At 32.5% G+C, this 20,370-nt stretch overlaps 2 protein-coding genes across 3 annotated transcripts in view; both read right to left on the reverse strand.

The window, feature by feature from the left end:
• Window positions 1–76: 76 nt before the first annotated feature.
• LOC144847855 (katanin p60 ATPase-containing subunit A1-like) lies at window positions 77–8,749 on the reverse strand. Of its 2 annotated transcripts, none has more exons than XM_078704392.1 (11): window positions 8,662–8,749; window positions 7,323–7,489; window positions 6,257–6,414; window positions 5,703–5,901; window positions 5,422–5,537; window positions 5,026–5,131; window positions 3,892–4,050; window positions 3,351–3,477; window positions 2,682–2,819; window positions 2,245–2,371; window positions 77–1,735 (listed from the first exon to the last, which is right to left on the reverse strand). In XM_078704392.1, exons 1-11 carry the CDS (start codon window positions 8,663–8,665, stop codon window positions 1,537–1,539), a joined length of 1,500 nt encoding a protein of 499 aa, XP_078560518.1. In that variant the 5' UTR covers window positions 8,666–8,749; the 3' UTR covers window positions 77–1,536. The 2 variants fall into 2 exon arrangements, with proteins under 2 accessions (XP_078560518.1, XP_078560517.1); XM_078704391.1 differs by lacking the exon at window positions 3,892–4,050 and adding an exon at window positions 4,110–4,268.
• Window positions 8,750–8,944: 195 nt separating this feature from the next.
• The window catches only part of LOC144848875 (uncharacterized), a 61,302-nt gene continuing 49,876 nt past the window's right edge, over window positions 8,945–20,370 (reverse strand). Inside the window, exons 35-40 of the mRNA XM_078705825.1 lie at window positions 16,348–16,946; window positions 15,174–15,235; window positions 14,539–14,778; window positions 14,145–14,237; window positions 13,833–13,960; window positions 8,945–13,541 (exon numbers count right to left, since the gene is read on the reverse strand). Coding sequence (XP_078561951.1) covers window positions 13,364–13,541; window positions 13,833–13,960; window positions 14,145–14,237; window positions 14,539–14,778; window positions 15,174–15,235; window positions 16,348–16,946 — 1,300 coding nt within the window. The 3' untranslated portion in view covers window positions 8,945–13,363. The remainder of the gene's footprint in view (window positions 13,542–13,832; window positions 13,961–14,144; window positions 14,238–14,538; window positions 14,779–15,173; window positions 15,236–16,347; window positions 16,947–20,370) is intronic.

Here is a 20,370-nt window from a genome sequence, read left to right on the forward strand (position 1 = left end):
TTATTTTTATATTTTCCTTATATTACTTTGTTCATATATTTGATTTACAAGATTAAAACAACATTTTTAATTTCCATCAATTTTCACAAATATTTATTTTAATGTCTATAATTTTATGTAAAAAAAAGTAGAATACAAATTTATAACAGATTTTCAGCTGATATTGTAAATATTTTAGAAATAAAAAATTAATTGAGCAATTAGATGATTTTACCCATGCTGTCTAACCTCTAAGCATGAGGCTTAGATAGTAGCAGTTATAAGAAATGTTTGATACCGCACAAGAATTGAACCCATGTCATTGGGATTGGAAGGCAAGCATGTTCACCCACACATTTAGTGCCACATTCTTTAGACACATAGGCCTACTATATATTTTTTGACATCATAACATTCCTAATTTGTAAATCTATTCCTAAACATTAATATTACACTTTTATTGGACATTTATTTAATTAAGTATATATTTCTAGTGTACTAATTTTATTATTACTGTATTATATATATTTCTATATACTGTACTGTATTCTGATATTTTTTTTTCTCTATTGCATTAGACCTATTAGTGACTATCATATTAATAGTTTAATATAATACTGAATTAATGGTATAAAGATAAATACCTCAACCACTGCTTGAACTCAATCATTTTATAATCAAGTCTGTAGCATGGATTTTAACAGGGGGATCATTTTCAAATCAACAAATGGGGAACAAATTGTTCCAAGTCTGAGCTATGCGATTTTAGGCCTATTCACCCCTGGCTACAGGCTTAATTAAAATTATTCTGCTTTAATTAGAATCGAATGGCTAGAAAATAAAATGTTTTCAACCGATAGACCCACACAAACATAGCCACCCTATAGCATAATATTTCAACAATAACTTTTTCAATCTTTTAGTTTTCAAAATCAAAATTCCAATACCAAATCATTATGCAAATATTTACATCACAGAATTTAAATGAATACCATTAAATGTTTGTATACTTTACACCCAATTGTACATTTTTACTATTTTATTTTAATGTTTCTTAATCTAAATAATTTCATTTTATATTAGTCATTTTTAATTAAATGTTTTTTACAACTTCACAAGGTGAATGTTGTGTGATATACAATGCATGTTATTTTTAAAAAGGTTGTTTTATTTGGAGTATTCGATTCGGAAACCATAGTATTTTTTTTTAAAATGTTGGTAAAAACAATCTTTTTCGATTAATCTATCTCATTAACTAAATATGGAAAACCTATACTCAACTAGTCCCATTTGAATACATCAATTGATATGCCACCTAATATTCCAGGATCAACTGCAAGGAACCTAGGCTGAGAAGAGGGTAACAAGGATTGCAACACACCTCAACACAGCAGCAAATTATTTCCAATATGTTGTGTGCAAAATGGGAATTTAAACAAGATTTTTTTATGTGGAATCACCAAAATCAGCCTAAACCCCTTTTAAATGAAACTAAAAGCGATATCATGAATTTGTATGTGCAGGCACGGCAAAATGTAAATGTTATCAAACAATTCCTTATGTGGCTCCAAATTCCAACATCCATTTTTCATATTTCTCTAAATCTTCTTTGCCTACAGATTTGGACACTTTTTTGATAGATGATAAAAAGTCTTCAGCAGTAGACGGCAGGTTGAGCTCCTCTTTCGGTATCTGGCGGATTTCTTCCGGTCTAAGGCCTTGTATTCGTCGCCTCATGGCCATCATTGATGCATCCCTGATAAATAAAATAGTTAAAATCAACTTTCATTAATTTATATTTACCTTAAATTTCGAGTCATCCTTTCGCCACCATAATCCACCCCACAAAAAAAAATGCATTACGGCCTCGTGGCAGAACACATTTTGTTGTGAACGAGCCTCCGTTTTAAAATAAAGATTTTATTATTATACATACGATAGTGGTATAGTGGGATGCAGGAGTGATATTGTTTTGAGCACCAACATGCAACATATGTAATCTAGTATCACGGTTTCAAGGACCAGTACCCGTAACCCTTCACCCCTACAGGTGCAATTTCATTTTAGATCCCAATGTATATATTTATTATTTAGCCTCTCCTACTAGGCATAAAAGTCCTCTCACTGATGTCAGGAACTGACACTAGACGTTTGTAGCAGCGTGTTGTAAATCTTTCAGAAGAGTGACTCAAACGTGTGATTTGATTAATAACGGTTCATTTAACTTGACTCTAGTGAGTCCATTTACAGTGCAGCACCACATACCTGCAAACATTAGTAATGTCAGCACCAGAATAGCCTTCAAGATGCTGTGCAATGGCAGTTAGATCAACATCATCTGCTAGAGGCACCTCTTTCAAGTTGATCCTCAGCAGCTGCTCCCGTCCTTCCACTAAAAATCAATAAACAATGAAACTTAAGCACATGGCTTGAATTTTGGTTTTCAATCACAGACCTAAAGCTCTGTCTGCACTATCAAACTTTATGTGACAAAAATGTGATGTGCCAATATATCGACATGATGATGTCATACCACTACCATATCTGGGCATATCACTTTTTTTGTCAAACTAGTTTATAGCTTGTCAACTTATATGTATAATACATACTACAAGCAATTAAATACACACAATTAATGTATGTATACTTTACATCCATTAGTTTACTTGTTGGATATATTGTTTAATTTTCGATAAACTTACATCCTGGTAAAGGAATATATATCCTTTTTTCGAGCCGTCTACGCAACGCCTCGTCGATGTCCCAAGGGAAGTTAGTAGCTGCTAGAACCATAACCAACTTAGTACTATCTGTGCCATCTCCGGTAGCTCCTTGAACACCTGTATTATTCAAATTAATCAATAAATATTCATAATAATTGTAGGTAGGTACACACCATATAACACTTCTTTTCATGTAATATGATGGTCTGTATTTATGCATCTAAAGCCTTGTATACACTATCAAACTATTTAGACAAAAAAAAGTCTGATGTGGCCAAATATGGTAGTGATATGACATTATGTCATATATTCCATATATGGGCAAATCACATTTTTTAGTCACATAAAGTTTGATAGTGTAAACAGAGCTTAAGGCATGCTCACAAATCAATTTTTATTATGATAGCTTACGCCCAGTGTAATATTAGTGAAACTATTAAAAGACAATTGATTATATATTAAGCTCTGTCTACACTATCAAACTTTATGTGACAAAAAAATGTGATGTGCTCATATATAGACACAATGATGTCATATCACTACCATATATTTTTATTTATTTAGTTTGATAGTGTAGACAGGGCTTTACGCTCTGCTGCATTTAAAATTTGTCTTTGTTTTAAGTTGATAATACAAGGTTATTGTTACCATCCATTTGTACTAGAAGCTCAGACTTGACCCGGCGACTTGCTTCGTGTTCATTACTGCCACCTCGCTTGCTACAGATCGAGTCAATTTCATCAATAAAAATTGTACTAGGAGCATAAAATCTGGCCTACAAAACAACATCAAACAATAACAATCATTTCTCAACTAAAATGAAGCAAGCAGTATTCAGTCTATTGTAAAACCCTATTTTAAAAATATCCATAATCAAAGTCAGAAACATTGGGCTTATTGTCAAAAAACTTAAAATGTATTCTTTATATTCAAGTTGGATGTAGTTGCAATTCTGAACCCATTACTGGTATCAAAGCCGGAAACATTCGGCTTATTGTCAAAAAACTTATATTATAAATATTCAAGTTGGATGTAACTCCGAATCAATCACTGATTTATATAATAGATATAAAGTTACTTACCCTGCCTGTAGGTCTATGTAATGTTTATAATAGAGGATATCAGATATAAAATATGTGAATACATCACTGTATACTTTAAAAAGACACTGCAAACTCACACCACTTACCATTTCAAAGAGAATTCTCACAAGTTTTTCCGACTCTCCGTGGTATTTGGACGTGAGAGAGGACGAGCTGACATTAAAGAAAGTAGTGCCACACTCGGTAGCGACTGCTTTCGCTAGCAAAGTCTTACCGGTGCCAGGTGGACCAACCATCATAACGCCCTAATCGAAACCAACGAAAAATAAAACCCAAAATGCTAATACGTATGAAATTTACGTACCATTTCAAATAGCAGACGAACCAATTTCTCGGACTCGCCACGCCATTTGGAGGTTAACGAGGAAGACGATACATTGAAGAAAGTCGTGCCACACTCGGTTGCGACCGCTTTAGCTAGAAGCGTTTTCCCTGTACCGGGTGGACCTACCATTAGTACGCCCTATTGTTGGAAACATAAACACACTTCTTATTGAATTTTCGGTTATAAATTTTAATTTTGACCGTAACCAGCATGCGGTGAGAAAAGTGTCCCATAATGCAAACATGCATTCATGCAAAATAAAGAATATTTTGTCTAGTATAAATTATAAATTTAAAAAATGCCAAGGCACCCAAATAAAATTTAAATACAGTCAATCATTTTGACAAATTAAAAATTAGTAATGCCAAAATAAAAATAGTAAATTAGTAGAAAAAAAAAATCCCGAATACCAACTACAGTAGAACCCCTATAAAAAAAAAATTGAGTAGAACCCCCATTAAAGAGACACCTTCGGATCAAACATAGTGTCCCCTTAATAAGGGCATTCCTTGAATAGTAGCCATAGGGGTAAAACATACATTGCTCCTTTAACAAGTACGTGTCCCCTTAATAGGGGGTGTCCCAAAGGAGGGGTCTAATGTATTAAGAAATCATATAATTCTTATTATTAGTATTAATATTATGTGTTGTAAATGCTCACAAATACCCAAGATCACTAAAGCTCTGTCTACACTATAAAACTGTGTGATGTGCCCAAATATGGTAGTGATATGCTTAAATATGGTAGTGAAATGTTTAAATATGGTAGTGATATGCTTAAATATGGTAGTCATCGTGTCCATATATGGGCACATCACATTTTTTTGTCACATAAAGTTTGATAGTGTGGACAGGGCTTAAGACTCCACCAAAATAACAAGTATTTCTGACTTACCTTCCAGGGTCTACGTATACCTTTGAAGTAATCTGGCATCCATAGAGGAAGAACTACGGCTTCTTCAAGAAGTCTCTTTGCTTCGGTTAAGCCTGCGATGTCAATCCTATTGGCCAGAATAAAATGACAACATTAATGATGTAGAAGCCCAGCTGATGTTTGAACTGTGTGACACAAAGAATCATTCATATGTACTACAGTCAACTCTCCCAAAATGGGATATCCTTAGGCTAGTAAATAAATTTATTTCTGGAAGGTTTGGTAGTCCAAAGTGTTTTTAATGGTGAAAAGGAATTTGGGAGTTTTTGAACCTAAAAAAAAAACTTTCAAGAGTTTTTAGGGAGTCTAGTATTGGGAGAGCTGACTGTACCTCACTGAAGAAAATGTTAATTTTACCAATGGACGTTTGGATTTCTCTGAACTATATCTCGTTCCAAGTTTTCTACAAGATCCTTGTCGTAACCAGCGTTGTCAAATTTCTTTTCATCCCCTTCTTCTGGCGATTTCTTTTCCTGCAAAATCATAATGTATCTGAGTCATAAGTACTGTAGCAATGAAAGTGTTATAATAATAATTTATCTTTCTTCAAACCTGACACACTTTAGCCATGGAGATAACACTTAATTGCCACTATACATACCTCTCTTACAAATTTTTATCCCCAAAAATGCATTTACCTTTTCCCCTTTTCCTCCTCGCTTATCTTTCTTATCACGTTCTGAAACGCCTCCACGACCGCGTCCATCACGACCACCGTTTCCCCGTCCTCCTGAGGGCCCTCTGGGTGCATCTCGAGCAGATACGCGGTTGGATGGTCTTGGGTCTGGGCGGTGTGATGGCTCTTTTCTGGGAGCTCTTCCGTAGTTTGGAGATGGCCTTTGAAAAGAAACATATAGAAAAGATCGAGTAAAACACACTGACAAATAATTGAAGATTTATTTTCACATACATATTAAAGGGAAACTTTCTAGTGAAATGACTGAGGAACAATATATGTACAAACTAATCCCTATTCAGTACACTTTGCTGTGGAACAAATGAGGAGAAATATATGTACAAACTAATCCCTATTCAGGGCACACCCCTATTAAGGGGACACTTTCCTGTGAAACAAATGAGGAGAAATATATGGTTTAACAGCCAACCCCTAATGGGACACTTGTGGGAAACTGTCATTCCATCTATAGTGTGTGACTGCATTCCATATACTTGCAGCAACCAAGGTACTTACTTGTGTTCAACTGGTGTTGGTGGAGGCCATACATCTGGATCTCTTGCTGGTTTGGAGTCTCTACTGGATGCTGGTTCCACAGACTCACTCTTGAAACTGTTCAATGTCGTGTTTATCTCTTTCACTTGGTTGTACTCTTCAGCTATATCTTGTCTAATCTATGAATTTTATTTTTATTTTGTGAAACATATTTGTACACAAGCAATGTCACATGATTTTTAATAATAATATAGATAGATAGATATATAACTTAAACATATATTGTCCCCCTAAAAAAATGGTTTTTTTTCCGGATTTTTTTTTAATATGCCATTTGAATGTCACATAATAGTTACTCAATGACAATGGTTTTTGGTTAAAATGAAACGTTTCTTTTTATAAGTGAAATAATTTTGGGGTTTTTTTTGACAGAAGTGAATATTAAAACTGCAAAATGGCATATTTAGTCTGATTTTATTAATCTTCATTTTTCATGTTTTTGGGGGACAGTACATCTTTAAATGACGTAGCAATTAAATCCAGTCAATGACTGGGAGTTCAAATCTGAATTTCACCAAAAAGAACACACAGTACCAGAGTACATTGTATAGTCAATTTTCTACTAATATCATTTACTTTCAGGGTTACTTAAAGGTCAAGCCAGCAAAGATACAGCAGATTGCTTATTGATTGGCCTACTTTAATCATCACCTGTGAGATTCTTCACACAATTTTGTCAATATGAATTAGATGAGTCATAATTAAATATTTGTTCAGATTATTATGCAATTTATTTCATTTAAAAACATATTTAGACAGGATAAAAACATATCAGGTATAGATATGTCACCTGTTTTACATATGGTTCTGTTTTTTTAGAGCAATAAATAAAAAACATTAAAAAACTTTAAAATCACAATACAAAGACATACAATATTAACAATGTTTTAAAAGGAGTGACAAATTAAAGGGATACATAAAATATAATTGTTTACAAATATATATTATTCTTTATTTCAGAATCATATCCAAACAGGAGGAGGAGCTTTAGAAAAATGAATTATACAACCATTTTCTAGAGCGTTACCTTTTGCCACATGTGTTTACGTGCCGGCTCCCTCATTGATGAGATGAATTTCTGGATCTGTTGAAGTACGCCCTCATAGTAGACCAAAGACGTCTCATAGTTTCCTAGTAACGCATACTCACGACCAGTTTTGGTGTTCTCGCATATTTCATTGATGCTCATGATGGCTGGGTTAGAGAATTTAAAAGAACATTCCTTTTAAAATCTTGTTTAATTACTTATCAAATCATTTTGAGTTTTTTGAATGTAATTCTTTGGCTTTATAAAGCTGTAAAGGGTGCGGATGGTAATTAGAAGGTGCGGATGGTAATTAGAAGGTGCGGATGGTGATTAGAGGGTGCGGATGGTAATTATAAGGTGCGGATGGAAATTAGAAGGTGCAGATGGTAATTAGAAGGTGCAGATGGTAATTAGAAGGTGCGGATGATAATTAGAGGGTGCGGATGGTAATTAGAAGGTGCGGTTGTAATTAGAAGGTGCGGATGGTAATTAGAAGGTGCGGATGGTAATTAGAAGGTGCGGATGTTAATTAGAGGGTGCGTATGGTAATTAGAGGGTGCGGGTGGAAAATAGATGGTGTGGATGGCAAAAGTCTTGGACTCCTAAGCTTTGGATAAAATAAGTTAACTTAGGCAGACAATTATTTTCTGCAGCTTTGCATAAAAATGACTCAAAAATGAAAAAAAAAACTCTTTAAATGAAAAAAAAAACAAAAAAAACTGCAATTAATTAAAAATTTTTATTTAAAATTCAAGAATAAATTTACTATAAGTATAAAACTAATTTTTCGATTGAATTTTACATTCACATCAGTAACTAAAGCAGAGTCGTGTTGGTAACAGCTGACAAATGACAAGGTACATTAACCAGAGTGAAAAACACAATACAGTACAACAAAGTTACTGTAGTGTAGCCTAGCTAGGCTAGGCCTAAACTAGAAAGAAGAGAAAACAAACAAAAAAAGAATCAATCAAAGCAATAAACTTTTTAAATACTTTCAGAATTAAAATTATTTATACTTAGATTTATCTCTACAAATAATACAACCTGTAAATGGATAAATCTACAGTAGGATGATGAGGCTAACCTATAATTCATACTAAGGTCAAGCCTGGTCTAGGCACTAGGCCTGCTTGCTAGGCCTAGACTTTATAAAAGGTAGTCAAACATTACATAGGCTAGGCCTAGGCCTAAGCCTACTTGCTACACCACCACACTGCAGCTGCAAATTGAACATCAACCAGAAAAACATGGAAAGAATATAACAGGTAAGAAATAACTTAAATTTTCAATCACTCATCTATATAAACGATTATTAATCATTCTAATTTATACTTACTCATTTCTTAATACTATATAAATGCAACAAAAATCTGAACCCTTTTGTAAACGTACGTTTCTTGGCGACAGCAGCAGCAGAGAGCAGCAGCAAAAAATTCAATTTATAAAAAACGGGTGCGCCCTCTATAATACTTACCTGCTGCTCCAACTTTTAAATGTAAACTTTTTCAATACTGTTTTTCATATTATATTGGTCTTCTGTCTTTTGTTCACAAATGTTCACATTTCATACATCTTTAAAACTCTTGACCAATCAATGTAAATACGTACACAACTTTTACAATTTTAAATATTTATTATTTCTACACTCACAAGTGTTTGAAATGGTGTATAGAACAGAGTATTTTCCCTACCTGTGACTCAAAATGGCAGTCATATACAAGTTTGATTGAGTCACATCTATAGATTTACAACAAATTTATTGTACAGAGTGTTTTCACTACAAATAACTCAAACTGACGTCATATACAAGTTGATTGAGTTAATACGTCTCTAGTAGAATTTACAACAAATCTATTGTACAGCGCTTAGCGTGTCTGCCTAGTGATTGAAAATGGCGGTCATGTACAAGCCGAGTTAAGTTTGTAGAACTTAAAATGAACCAAAACTGGCAAAATTGAGTCTGTGAAATTGTACCACATATCAAGCCTCAAATAAATTCAACAATAATATACAGTAGAGCTAATGATGGGACACCTTCAGGCCTAACAAAGTGACCACTAAATAGATTGGTTGTAGTGTTAAAAAATATATTTCCAATCATTCGTTTCACAGGAATTCTTATTTATAGGAGGAGTGTCCCTTGAATAGCGGTGTCCCCTTAATAGGGGTGTCCTCTGAATAATGGTGTCCCCTTAATTGGGGTGTCCCCTGAATAGCGATGTCCCCTTAATAGGGGTGTCCTCTGAATAATGGTGTTCCCTTAATAGGGGTGTCCCCTGAATAGCGGTGTCCCCTTAATAGGGTACTTCCAAAAGAGGGGTGCTACTGTAATTACAATATAAGAGTTAATTATTATGCTAAAATTGTTTGTATAATTTTCTATAATTACAATTGTTTAGTAAATCAGGCCAATCCAGAGTACCGTTTTGGCTATCATGTATGTCCCAATAGACATAACTAAATGGCGACCACAGTTACACAACTCTCAACAAAATAACTATCTTATTATATTATCATATTTACATAATTTTTAACATAAACATTATTATCAATAACATATGAATAATAACATAACAAAAAATAAACACAAGATGTAATTATATTAATACAATGTAAAGCTCTGTCTACACTATCAAACTTTGTGACAAATTTGATGTGCCCATATATGGACATGATGATGTCATATCACTACCCTATTTGGTTATATCACTACCATATTTGGGCACATCACACTTTTTTGTCAAACTAGTTTGATAGTGTAGACATAGCCTAACAGAAATAATGATCAAATTGATTCATAGATTTTATAAGTAGCTATTTTTTAAATCAAAAGGTTCACAGAGTATTTTATTTTCTACCATTTTTCTAATATAATTTTTTCATTGAATATTATTAACAAATAAATAATTTTGTTTACTTTGGACAACACCATTACACAATAGACATTGTTGACCTATAATTCAATATTTCCAAGTCAAATATCACTCTAAATATTAATAATGTATTTCCAAAAATAATCTTACATATCCAACAAATAAAATCTTAATTTTGTGATAGGTGATTTAATTGTAGAGCTAATTCTAATCTTCCCATTTCATAAAAAAAATAATCTAACACCACTTTCCCTTTTCGTACACTCTCCTCCCATTCCAACACCCTCTTCCATCACAACACCTGAATCAGGCTTTCAAACATTGTAAAAATCCTTGGTTAAACCTGCAACAGACTGGATGCTACATATTTTTAGTTGCTACATATTCCTAAGCTCTGTCTACACTATCAAACTTTATGTGACAATATATGGACACAATGACATCATATCACCACCATATTTGATGAGACATCACACTTTGTTAGTCAAACTAGTTTGATAGTGTAGATTGAGCTTTACTCCTGGTAAATTTGGCAATGTAAGACATTAAAGATATGATTTATTGTCCCCCTGAAAACATTTTTAATATATGCCATTTTGATGTTCCATAACAGTTATTCACTTTTACCAAAAATTGGATTAAAAAAATTTACCTGTAAAAATTGTAATTAAAAGCCAAATGGGTTTTTGGTTGAACTTAACCGTTTGTTTTGTCTTTTTTTTGGTAAAAAACATTATTTTCTTCCCGTTTTTTTGTAGAAGTGATTAACTTTATTAAAACTACAAAATGACCTATTCAAAATCATCATTTTTCATGTTTTTGGAGGACTCACCACCCCTTCTTTCCAGTGATCTGTAAGCATTCATATACAAATCAAACTTCCAAAATAAAAATACCTCTTTTGGGTCACACAAAATTATAATTCTTCCACCAGGAAATCTTTTAAAATGAGTACATATATAATATTGATACCCGATATATAGGTCTACGGGCAAGTAAAATTTAAATAGTCTCCCTTACACTTACATATTGCTAAGTTACATACATTTACTGATATTACTGAACAAAACACTCTGGATACATAAAAGACTAATTAAGTGAGGAGTACAGTGGGAGAAACATACCTGATTAAATCTTTAGGGAAATCCCCTCTTTTGAAAGAAAACTTGCCTGATTACATCATTATGGAAATCCCCTCTTTTAAAAGAAAACTTGCCTGACTACATCTTTAGGGAAATCCCCTCTTTAAAAAGAAACTTGCCTGACTACATCATTAGGGAAATTCCCTCCTTAGGGAAATTCGCAAACACATGGAAGACGATTCATAGTTATTGTGTACAATATTATAAATAATAAATCATAAGCACATTATATAATAATTATATAACATTACATAAAAACTATATAATTTTTATAGAAGATAAAATATAAATGATGAATTAAATTAAATTAAAATTGTTTATATGAGTATACATTATATATAACATAAGATGGTGCAAATATGATTTTTTTCTAATACTAATCGTTGGTTATTTAGTTGTGTGATACAATTTTGTATCATAACAAAATTCACCTCTCTCTACTCGCCCTATAACAAAATTAATTGTGCGGGATTGCCTAAAAATACATTCCGTTCTCGAAACAAAACACAAAAATAGCACCGATTGAATACAAAATAAAAAGTTGAAAGAGTTAGCAACACACAGGGTCTTCTCTTATTAAGACACCTTTTGAGAGACCCAAGTTTACTTTAGCAGCTGAGGTCTCCTACAAGACTCACTTTAGAGGAACGATTACAGTTGTTTTTAGCCATTTTGGTCTATAATTATATGCAAAATATATGCAAACTATAAGTATAAATGTACGACATGTTTTATTGGGAATCTTAACATACTTTTTAATCTCTTCAAATCAGATAAATGTACCAATAAAACTGAAATACACAATTGCTTTATTTCTTAAAATTTGCATTTAATTGCTATTTTTAACTTTACATCCTAATATTATACTGTTCTAATTTTACCATATAATACAATATGATACAATTCGGATGGATGGAGAGAATGACATGAAGAGGAAACAAAATAAATTATTCAACATTTAGTATTTGCTTAATAAAGAAATATATATTCTTTATCAGAACTCTTATCACTTTTGTGCTAAAATCCAAATTTTAAGCAAATACTTTAATAAAAATCAGTAAAGATAAATAAATTAAGCGCTATTAAGCTTGGTTCCCACTAGAAATAAATCATTTCACAATGCAACGACGCAACATAAGAAAATACTCTTCTATCATTTTTCGCATTCCCCTCTTCAAACAAGAAGTTGAATCCTAACGGTGTTTATTATACGTCTACAACACCATGCTTATGTCGGTTCCCACTTGTGATATGTAAGATTTTGTTACGGCACTTTGTGTTCATACGTTGCATCCTAGTGGGAACCAAGATTTAGTAAGCATTCTAGACAAAATGCAGATAGTGGCAGAAGATGTGCCATTTAATAGCAGAGATAACTCAACTTTCAGAAATCTATTCCCAGGTTTGGAAAACTATTTATGCAGAGATATAGAGCCTTTGATCTGAAGTGTTTACCCTCAGAGTGCCTCCAATCATGTTAATGGTGATCCCTATAGTAAACTATAGCGTTAAATAGCCTCAGGCATGAATATAGTACACAAAGAGATTTGCTATGACATAGTTTCACAAATAAACTCATGAACTAACTGGATTTCAGAAGATAAGGACATAATACAAACAAACAAAAATATTGGAAAAAATCCTGTTATACTTTTTAATTAAATTATGAATGATGTTTTTGGTTAAAGCAATCGCTTGAGGGTGGAGATGAATTTGGGAGCGGTGTCGAAAATGTATTTATGCAAAGGAGTAATCGCCATTTTAAACTTTTGCGCTTGTTCTTCTTGTTATGTGGACGGTAGAGTTTACAGAAAAAAATGAATTCCTGTTGGCCAGGTCAATGAAAATATGCACATTGGGAAAAAATAGAGGAAAACAAATGTAATAAATATCAGCTTCTCTTCAAATTAAAAATGTGTTACCATATTTAACCATCCCTATCAAATATAGAAATATCTTTTCCATTACACATTATTTGGTGGACAATAAATTGTACAAAATGTACTCAAAGAAACACATTTTTTCATGAGTTGATTGAGAATGGTTTACATTTGTGGAATTGTACTTCCAGTCCGATGCGGTCTTGCGTTAATTCTTTGAGTTCTTGTTGAAGTTCGTTGTTTAATCGTGATAGTTTAGTATTCTCTTCTTTTATTTTCCTAATTTTATCTTGAATCCCTTTTCGGCTAAAGCTTTTTAAGCTGGATAGAAAAAGTATAAGTAGAAATTAGTAAACAAAATAAACAAAAACATTGACAATACACTGCATAGATATAAAAAATAGACAAAACAAAATATAAAATGTGTTAATAAAATATGGGATACTCGGGAGCAGATACATGATATTTTAAACGGAAGAGTATCAACACAAAATAATAGTTTGGATCTTGGATCTTCTCCTAATACTAAATCATCACACTCACAGTAGTGTGGACACAATTTACATTACATAAAGGCCTGTTCACACAAGACACAATAATATTAAACCTTACTTTTTAACATGAATAGGTAATGGAGCCGATTGGTGCCTTGTTCTATCTTTTGCATAATCTTCTGCTTTCCGTGACAACAAATCCCCTGACGCATGTCTTTCTTTGTGTTGTGTTGATAATGTTTGTGCCTATATACAAAATAAAATAAGAATATATTACTAAAGCTCTGTCTACACTATCAAACTTTTTGTCACAAAGTTTAAGTGTAGACAGAGCTTTACTCTTGCTCAAGAAAATGTTTTCCCCTATCGTGGAAAAACCAACCCCACTTAAAAATCATGGCTACAGGCTTTTCTTTATCTCATATTTTACCGTATTTTCTTGCAGTGTGTTGATTTCTGATATTGCGGGCCTTGGTGGAGGTACCGGTGGAAATATAATCTCTTCCGATTTTTGTTGACGACCCTTCAAAATAAAATGTAAAAAGTTTAATAACTCTGTCAATGGTACTTGCAAACAAAAAGCTTCCTATTAATTCTTATTTAATAATTTAATTGATAATTCTTAAGTTCTGTCTACACTATCAAACTAGTTTGAAAAAAAAAGTGTGATGTGCCCAAATATGGTAGTAGTATGCTCAAATATGTTAGTGATATGACATCATGTCTATATATGGGTACATCACATTTTTTCGTCACATAAAGTTTGATAGTGTAGACAGGGCTTAATTCTTCTATTAATTTATTTGAAAATGTATATCTTTTACCATCAGCCTATAATCAAGTGACATCGATTTGTTGTATTTATTATATTTTGGCGATTCTGATTTGTTTTCAAATCTACTGAAATCAGCAAAATTCTGAAGTAACTTTGGTTCCTCCTCCTTCTCATCCTCGTGCTCATCCTCCCCGTCAGCATCATCATCGTCTGATGAGTTACTGGAGTTGAATTCACTCGATGAATACAGACTAGAACTATTGCGACTGGATACGGAATTCTTAGCATTCTGAAGAACACAAGAAATTATAAATATTAAGATGTGTTTATGCATTTCTCAATTTTGTTCTTTTTGTTCTTTTCTTGAGCGACAAAAAATGTCTTCTTGCAAGATCCTCTATTAATTATTATTGTAATGTTTTATTATATTATATTATGATTTTTTAAATTACAATTGCACCGATAGAAACATGGAGGAAATTTAATTTCTTCCATGATAGAAATTAATAAATATTGAAATGAACTCTTTATATTTATATCATATATTTGTCTATGTTTCATAAAGTTTATCATGTCTACTGCCGAAATGATTTAAAAAAAAAAAATTAAATAAGATAGACTCATTTAACATATTAACTAACCTTTTTTAATTTAGGTTTTAATTCTAATATAAAAAAAACTTACCTCTCTTGGCCTAGGAGGGATTTGAGGAGGGGACATTGGCATGTCTGATGTACTATCCTTACCTGAAGATATAAAACAATGTATTACTTTTACATTTATACAAATATTGTTTTGGATTCAGTGTATTAAACGCAGTCATTTATAGAGCAAAATAATACTGTAATGAATGATAATAATAAATGATCCCTCAATTAGATCAATTTTAGGAATAGGGCTGCTAAGATGCCAGTTGTCTTTTGAAAAAGAATCCCTGTTTACTTCTGCTTACAAAGCAAAACACAAGATAATAACATCAACAAACAAATAATGTTCACATCAAACCTGTATTGAAATAAAAGTGTTATTACAAAAACATGGAAATCACCAGTATAGCATGATACAAGAAGCATTGGAAGAGAAGACAACATAATGTAAACAGCTTACTGTAAACTTTTCAACTTTAAAAACAACCTTCAACTCATATAACAAAACAAAAACCCTTTTGTTTACAAATGTTATTGTTACTTGGTCACAACAAAATACATTGTTATTACAATTTATGTTCATACATCACATTAGTATGGATACTAATGCACAAAGCATGGCGCTTTTTATTTATTTTTTTTACAAAAAGGAAAATGCATTTTTGCGATATGTATATAACATTTACTCTTCTCTACATTTTTTTTTCTTCTGCCGAGCGCGTTGCGACATATTTCAAGATTTTTACAATTGAAAACAATGAACTTTAGCAGAAGGTAGAAATAAACAAGAAAAATTGCTTTTTCTTCTTCCGAGCAGGTTGCGCCATATTTCAAGATTTTTACGATTGAAAACAATTCACTTTAGCAGAAAGTAGAAATAAACAAGCAAAGTTACTGAGAACGAAAATGTCATTCTTTTACTCTCCTAGTTGTGGCAATATCAATAAACTTTTTTATTATTATATTTATTTAAAATCTCTCAAGATCAGATTACCAGAGGATTCTTTCAACGATCATTTTCATTTTAATTCTTAAAATGAATCAGACATTGAGCGTACTTATATGTTGTCTACTTTTCACTAGTAAAGAGTTATACATTCATTTACATACTATTTACTTTTTATTATTAAGTACCGCATTTTACAAAACAACACATATACTGTAGATGGTAAGTTTTAGAATACAAAATAACTTAAAGAGTGGAATCTTACCATGTCTAGGTCTAGCACTATGCCCTACAGTGGCAGACCTTACTAAGCCTGGGTTACGGAACCGGCCATCTGACGACTTCACTCGTGGGGGGAGTGGAACCGGTGGAGCTTTAGCAGGAATAGGGGGTATTGGGGGTGGTTTTGTATTGGCTTGAATATTAGGATGAGCTGGAATTTTTGGTGGTTTTAAGTCTGAAGTGGGAGATTGAGCACCACTGTTTTGTTTTCCATTTGGCTTAGGCTCGTACTTATAATCAGGCCTAGAGTCATTCTTGTAATCAGGCCTAGAGTCATTCTTGCAATCAGGCCTAGAGTCCGGTTTATTATTAGCACTATCTTGTGTATGCCCTGTCCCTTGCGTATGCCCTGTCCCTGGGTCTTGCGTAGATGGTAGGCTAGGCGTTTGCTTAACTTCAACAAAAGATGTAACATTAATAGCCTCATTATCTCCTTCAATGTTCAGCGGTTCAAAATCTAGAACACCCTCCCAAGATTGTCTATTTTCACTGTGTTTTTGTCGAAATCTGGCTCTCTTCAGGAACGCAACGGACGCTGGTTGCTGACCGTGTTTTGTTCGTATTCCTGAACTTGAATGTGACCTGTGAAATTGGTTTCAAAGTTTCATTAAGACAACATAGGCTAAAGCTCTGTCTACACTATCAAACTTTATGTGACAAAAAAATGTGTTGTGCCCATATATGGTTGATAGTGTAGACAGAGCTTAATAAACTTTTTGTAACTAATAATAATCAAATATATATTAACCTATCCTGATCCGATATTCTATTCTTTTAGAATATCATATCATAAATTATTAATACTAATTTATAATTTTTACTACAAAATACAAAAAAAAAATACGGTTTATGTATTATTTACAATATATGATATATACTGTATACGTGTAGTTATCATATTAAAGAATGGTATGACATGCATTGTAATATTCTATAATAAAGGACATTAATATGATATTGATTACCGATACTAACTAAAGATACATCTACATACATACATTCTAATAGTGGTTTACCAACCTATACTTAGAAATGGTCTATGTTTATATTTTTGTACAGCACTTTTATCTCTGGGGAAAGCGCTATATAAAAACTACTGTATAATAATAATTTAAATGAAATAATACTTTGTAACTATCCCAATAGAAGAGGAATTCCTTTCCTATGATAACCCTGTGTTTAATTATTGTTAATTCTATCTGAGAGAAATGTTCTAAAATAATTTAGTAATGAAGAGTTATTTGCTTTTCCCTTGCCTATATGAATGAGGAGTTATCCCTAGTTTATTGACCTATGTTATACTGATTAAAAACAGTTAATTATTATAAGTTAATAATTATCTAATAATTATAAACCAATTTTCTTAATGTCTTCCTTGATAATAAATAAACATGAGAAATCTATCCTAAAATAAACCAAAATATTAAGTAATAACCTTTACTATTCCAACAAAAAATAAAACTTCTGTAAACCCAACAAAAATATGTAAAATTACTACTAGATATTTATAATAGATAAAATAAGATATTAGACAATGTAGCTAACGACATGTAAATGCAAGATCAGTTGTACAACTGAAAGAGAGACATTACTCCAAAACTGATGACGCTTTACAAAGGCAGTTATTTTCCTTTTGTTTATATGAGGTCAGAGGAAGGGGGTGGGGGCATATCCAGGATTAGGGGCCAGTAGCTGATGTACCAATCACCTTATATACAGTGTTTAATTTATGTCAATAAATATTTCCCTTAAAGGATTTCCCTTAAAGATATATTGTCCCTATAAAAAATTTTAAACATCTTTTTTGTTGAATGCAATTTTAATTTCACATAATTATTCAATTTAACCAAAAACTGGATCGGAAAAAGAAAATGCCTGAAAAAATGTAATTTAAAGTAAAATATGCCTAAATTGTCTGTCAGACAGACAATGATTTTTGGTCAAAATTAATCATTTCTTTTTATAAGTGAAATACTTATTTTTGTGTGTAAGTGAATAACTTTAATGGCCTATTCAAAATCTGATTTGAATAATCATTATTTTTCATGTTTTTTGGGGGGGTGGAGATGGGGTGAGGGGACAATACATCTTTAGTGGTATTCATTTAGAATACTAAAATATAAATGGTGTTTCCCTTTGCGTAAGTGACAGACAGGCAGTCGCAGTGTTAAAATAGCACAAAGTGATAAAACATGTTTTTGACGGATTGTTTGATACAATACAGATTCGTAGATAATACTCATGTTTGACTCATTTTTAAAATACTATTTTGGAACAGTTAAATTGCATTTTTATTGAATATGTTCATCAGTTTTGGAGTATATATTATCTAGACTGAGCACATCTAAATATCATTATACAAAACAAGAGCAAAAATGGCAAGATAACCACATTTAACATACCTTTGTAGGCCACGTCTAAGATGGGAAAAACAATTGTTTAAATAATTTAATGCAAGCAATAAAATGTTTGGTATAAACAATCAAAATAATATAACTAAGACAAGAAATATATATAAAATAAAACATAACAAAAATGAATATAAACATATACATATACATATCTTACTTGAATCTTACTTGAATATTCGGGCTCATGATTAAGGCAAATGCCTTTTAAACGCCCTCCATTTCTTCTGTATTTACTAGAATTGGTAGCAAAATTTATCTCCCATTGCTCTGTCATTGTTTAGTTGATCTTTGAATGCATTTATGTTTTCTGCTTGTACTGTAGTGTGGTATAGATTGTTCCATGTGTTGACGATTCTACTTGAAAAGGAGTGGCTTCTGATTTTCAGTCGGGCTCTTGGCTTTCTTAATTTGAATTTATGGCCCCTTGTTCTACTGTCCTCTCTAAAATCAAAAAAGATTTCGGCTTCAATATCATCTAAGCCCTTGATAATTTTAAACACTTGTATAATGTCCGCTCTTCTTCTTCTGTAATTCAGTGTAGGTAGTCCAAGCTCTTTTAATCTCTGATCGTAAGATTTATCTTGTAACTTTTTGACAATTTTAGTGGCCCTACGCTGCACTCTTTCAAGCTTATCCAAATCACCTTTTAGGAGAGGGTACCATATACAGCTTGCGTATTCCAGATGAGGTCGAATTATACTTTTATAAAGGGGCAGGAACATATCCTTATCCATGTAAGCAAAAGATCGCCTTACCAGTCCAATGAGTCTATTTGCTTTATTTACAGCTTCATTCGTTTGTAGTGAAAATTTTAAAGACTGATCAAAAGTGACTCCAAGGTCCTTTTCAGTATTGGCATTTGGCAGATCCTCGTCACCTTCCTCTGTTGGCATAGTGAATTGCATTTGTGGATTTGAATTTCCATAATGTATTACTTTACATTTTTTGATGTTGAATTTCAGCTGCCATCTTTTAGACCAATCGGATAATGCCTTGAGATCATTTTGAACAGTATCATTTCTGTTTTCATGCACTACATTAAACATCTTAGTGTCATCTGCAAACATCCATACTTTAGATTTAACTGCATCAGGTAGGTCGTTTATGTAAATTATAAATAATAAAGGGCCTAATACGCTGCCTTGAGGGACTCCACTTTTAACCGTAGACCATTCAGAAAATGCTGCGGCCACTCTAACTCTTTGTCTCCTCCCTGTCAAAAATTGATGTATCCATCTCAGTAGGTTTCCTTTTATTCCGTACGCTTCCAATTTTGTTATTAATCTCTGGTGGGGGATAGAATCGAACGCCTTACTGAAATCCAAATATACAGCATCAAAGTTTTCTCCTGCATCCAGCAATTTTGTCCATTCTTCCATCACCTCCAGCAATTGTGTGACGCAAGATCTACCTTTCCGAAACCCATGCTGTGCTTTTATAATAAGGTTTCTATCATTTAAAAACTGTATAATTTTGTCTCTCACAATTGATTCCAAAAGTTTACATATGACAGATGTCAAACTTACTGGCCTGTAGTTTCCAACCTCCGTCTTGTCCCCTTTCTTAAAAATTGGTACTACATTGGCACATTTCCA

The sequence above is a fragment of the Antedon bifida genome, chromosome 7 (genome assembly GCF_963402885.1).
Source record: "Antedon bifida chromosome 7, ecAntBifi1.1, whole genome shotgun sequence".
Lineage (NCBI taxonomy): Eukaryota > Metazoa > Echinodermata > Crinoidea > Comatulida > Antedonidae > Antedon > Antedon bifida.